At 37.6% G+C, this 4,344-nt stretch overlaps 1 protein-coding gene across 1 annotated transcript; it reads left to right on the forward strand.

The window, feature by feature from the left end:
- Positions 1-1,106: 1,106 nt before the first annotated feature.
- Positions 1,107-3,909, forward strand: LOC110804507 (uncharacterized). The gene is made up of 2 exons (XM_022010101.2): positions 1,107-1,428; positions 3,416-3,909. The coding sequence occupies exons 1-2, from the start codon at positions 1,203-1,205 to the stop codon at positions 3,673-3,675; spliced, it is 486 nt and encodes a 161-aa protein (XP_021865793.1). The 5' UTR covers positions 1,107-1,202; the 3' UTR covers positions 3,676-3,909.
- The last annotated feature ends 435 nt before the right edge of the window (positions 3,910-4,344 follow it).

Below are 4,344 nucleotides of genomic sequence, written 5' to 3' on the forward strand. Positions count from 1 at the left end.
TTCTTCATGAGTGTGGGGGCAACGATCTCACTAGGGCTACTCATAAGGTCGGTATCCACGGTCCTATTGAAAAGACCAAGAGCATCCTCAAAGGCCGATCCCCAACCATCAACACCTGAAAGCCGAAGAAGCGAATCCTGCAAACCAGAGGACTGCAAACGGGATGCAAGAAAAGCATAATGCCGAACATCACCAGCTGAATAAACACCCAATCCTCCATTAGAATAAGGCAAGGTGGCAAGACGCCATTGCCAGTCACCGAACCCAGGTCCCGAAGCAGTCACGATCGCTCTAAAGAAGCCCGAAGAGCCACATCAAAGGATAATTGGGCTGCTTCGAAAAGATGAGGCGGACAAGTGCGCATAGCAAAGTAGAGTTTAGAGACTCCAGTACACGCACGAAGAAGCAACAACTCACACTGGGGATCATTAAGCTTAGCTACAGCATCCATCAACACAATAGTCTTCGACACACGCTGCGAAACCAACTCCTTACAAAAAGAGGAATCCGTACTGACTGGACCACCAAGCAACTTAACACCAAGCGCCGGACGAGCAATATCTGAAGGAAAGACACCCTCTAGACTATTATTATTATTTATTATAACAAAGTCAAATATTTTTACAAATAGTTAGTGGGCAGCCGAGATACAATCTAGGCCCCCACTCCCCTGGCTATAGCAAAGCCTATCCTAGTGAAAATGTGAGCAGCGGCACGAGCCCCAATGTCTTGCGTCCTAGAAAACTTCTGAATCCGCTTCTGCAACGCAACAACATCCTTATCCAGCTCCCCCAAAGAAGAGAAAGAGAACGGAAGAAAGCCATAACCAATGCCCCTGCAACGTGCCTCGTACTTGACCCGTTTCCGAATAGCCGCATCAGTCACAACCCGACCCGGAGCAAAGCTAGACAACCCAGACTGTGTCAAAGGAGATGATCCCGTCAAGTCAACACACACATCACAACCCCGGTCCCACTAAAGGGTGAATATTATCATCATTATCACTGAAGGGTGAATATTAAAAGGGCAAAATTGTATTTTCTTATACTAAATGCAGGCATTGTTAAATTTTCCAAAAAAAAAACCAAATATCAAAACGCCTCGCTTCCGGCGAAACAAGTCCGAGTTTGATTCCGCAAATTAAACCCCAGCAAATTAAACCCTAAACCCTTGTTCAAACTCCAGTACCACCAAACTCAGCCATGAATAGAATACTGCTCAGAAGAATGCGATTTGCCGCTACTCTCACCCAACTAAACTCCATTCCCAAAACAGCTCTTAAACCCCGAATCTCACCTTCACTTTCTCTCTCCTCTTCTTCTGCATTTCCGCACCTTCATTTCTCATCTCAAGCCTCACCGTTCCCTAAATCTTCCGATGTTCAAACCACTAATCATCCAGACGCTGACGATGATATCACCACGGAAGGTAATTTCAAAGCTTTTCCTTTAATTTGTAATTTTAATTTTGAATTTCCATTTTGAATTTCCATTTTGAATTTCCATTTAGAAATTATATTTTTGTTCAACTTTATGTAAATTGGATATTCAGACAAGTATATAGAACTATTGTGTTGCGCAAATTGTCCTTCCGTATTTTACAATTGTAGTGAATGTCTTTTGAAAAAGTATTTATTTTGTGACATTCTTGTTTTTTTTATTTCTGTAGTTATCGACTTATCGGACTATTAATGTGAGGTTTCGCATGTGATTTTGTGCTATTGAAATCGGTCTTATATCCATCGAGATTCGCCTTTCTTGCCATGTTGTAAGTATATGATAATGATAATGTTCATGTTGTTTGAGTTCCTTTGATGTAAATGTATTACGAGTGGTGATTTGCCTTTCTGCCTTGGTTATTAATACTTAACATGATACTAGAAATGTTTTTTGAGCATGGATGTGAGTGTATTACCCCGTATATTCGTGTATTGTTGAGTATCTTGGCTGTATCTATCCTGTATTTGACTGGTTGTGTTGGTTTATAGGGTAACTTTTGTGTACTTTGGTTTTCTATGATTTGAATAGTGAATCAATTTTATGTCTGCAGAAAATCGCATTTCAAATAGTTCGTTATGTATAACAATCATTATGAAGGAAAATACATAGAATCCGTTGAGAGAGTGAGATCATTTGACTCGACTACTTTAAAGTCTTAACATATTGCTGTGAGTAGGAGACTCGGAATGATAGATCATGGAGATGGATGCTAGTAGATTGCTATCATGATGGTACTGACTTAAGTTATAATTTTCTGCTAGTTCAAATGAGCCCTTGATATCATTTCATGCTGTTCAAAATTACAACCAATGTTTAAGTTTGATTTTCGTGATGACAACATCTGCAATCTGGATTATGGTATCAGATTGGGTAAACAAGTGATGCAGTAACAATTTGTGAATGTATTACCCTTGGCTTTCCAGGCTTCTTGCAGAGGTATGACAAGCCATACTCTGTTTTGTGGAAGCTGGAACCCTAGTAAGCATAAGCACAAGCACATTATATTTGTTGTGAACTCCGTTAGAACATGTAAGCATTTCATGAAATTAAATTCACAAAAGATAAATTACTTAGCATCTTATGGTCATTGAATGGAGCAAACCTAATCAGGCTTTCTAACTAGTGTAGTTGAACTGTAGAAGATCTTCTTTAGACACGTCAGTATGAGTAGTTTTACTGTGAGTCTGTGATTGAAGTGGCCATGAACACTTGATCTTGATGTTTAGGTGGGTTTGTCTCATCCTTAATTATGTTATAGAATTACTCTTGACAAAACTTATCCCCTCAAAATATCAGATACCTTTTGGTTTATCAAGTAAGAAATGAATGGATTTAGTATCGTGTTCTAGTGAGGTACTGGAAAAAAAATACCTGTCTTTATATGTTTGATAAATATTTTAAGAACGTTATTGGCGAATCTAGGGGTTTGGTAATTTAGTCTAGTTCATAATTGGCTACCGAACAATTTTGTGTAGGTCTGTGAGAAAGGTAAATAATGGCTTAACCTTCTGTTTCTGTACTCGACTACTCCCTTTTTTTGTTTTTTGTTTTGTTTTTGACTACTCCCTTAAATGTAGATGTTTGGAGAAATATAGATGTACTACTCCGTACTAATTTGTGTTGTTCAGATCCTTCAATAGGTGTAATTCCGTGTAATGAAGCATTTTTCTTTACTTTGTCCCGCACCTTATTTCTTCCAATGCCCTCGAACTTCTGACTTCTGTAGAACAATGTGATGTAAGCCTTTAAGCCATAGAGTTTCATACCGTGGTTGATGTCTTTATCATTGTACAGTAGGGTACAAGTATATTTTCCTAGTTTGATAGCCAACTGGATTATGAAACTTGACTATGATCATTCGTAGAGAATTGTTTTCATGAATTATGCATCAACCCCTGCCATTTGTCAATTTGCAGAGCTGAAGCGCAGAATTATCAGGTACATGAAAGAAGGTGACACGGAAGTTCTTCCTTCCATCTTTGAAGCAATACTAGTAAGAAAGTTGAGTGGTAAACATGATGACGCAGACAATGAATTGATGGAGGAATTTCGTTCAAAGACACAACAAGATGAGGATGACCGATTTCAGTCAGATGAAGATCTCACAGAATCAGATAAGGATGTCACAGAATCAGATGAGGAGCTCACAGATTCATCTGAAGAAGACAGTGATTGAAGAAGTGGTTAGTTAAGAAACTAGAAGAAAAACATTTTATGGAATGTTGTACTCAAACTTAAGGATGAATTGGTAGGACCTCCTGTTAAGAATCACGATAGAGCGTAACAACTTAACAGGATCACAGCTTGATCGCAGCCAAGCTAAGAAGTATACGTTCTATAAGTCACCTAATGCAAGCTTTTGTACTAACAATTTGAATGTTTCTTCTGCATTTCATTGTTCTCTCACTCATTAGTTGGGCCGTCATCCAAAACTAGAACAAGTTAAGGCCCTCTTTTCTCAACTTATTACTAGAATAAGTATTTATGCAAAACAATTTCAACTACTTAAAATAGGTGGATACATGCTTGCAAATAAGTTATGGTACGGAGTAAGTTCTAAAAAAGCTTCATATAAGTTCAAATAAAATATGGCCATTTTCTATTCACCACAATACTTTCCTTATTTTATTATTATTTTTTTTACAATATTTTACTACTATATATTATGTTCATAAAACGTCAAATTTTCTGCATTAATTTATTACTCCGTATTATTTAACAAAAAATATTGCGCTACTTATACTCCGTATCACTTTTATCCCAGTGGTCCTGATAGTTTTACTTTTTCACTATTGATACTCCACCTATCTCATTTTATTTACCAATTTGTATGAGTATTTTTTTA

This window comes from Spinacia oleracea, chromosome 5 (assembly GCF_020520425.1).
Source record: "Spinacia oleracea cultivar Varoflay chromosome 5, BTI_SOV_V1, whole genome shotgun sequence".
NCBI lineage: Eukaryota > Viridiplantae > Streptophyta > Magnoliopsida > Caryophyllales > Amaranthaceae > Spinacia > Spinacia oleracea.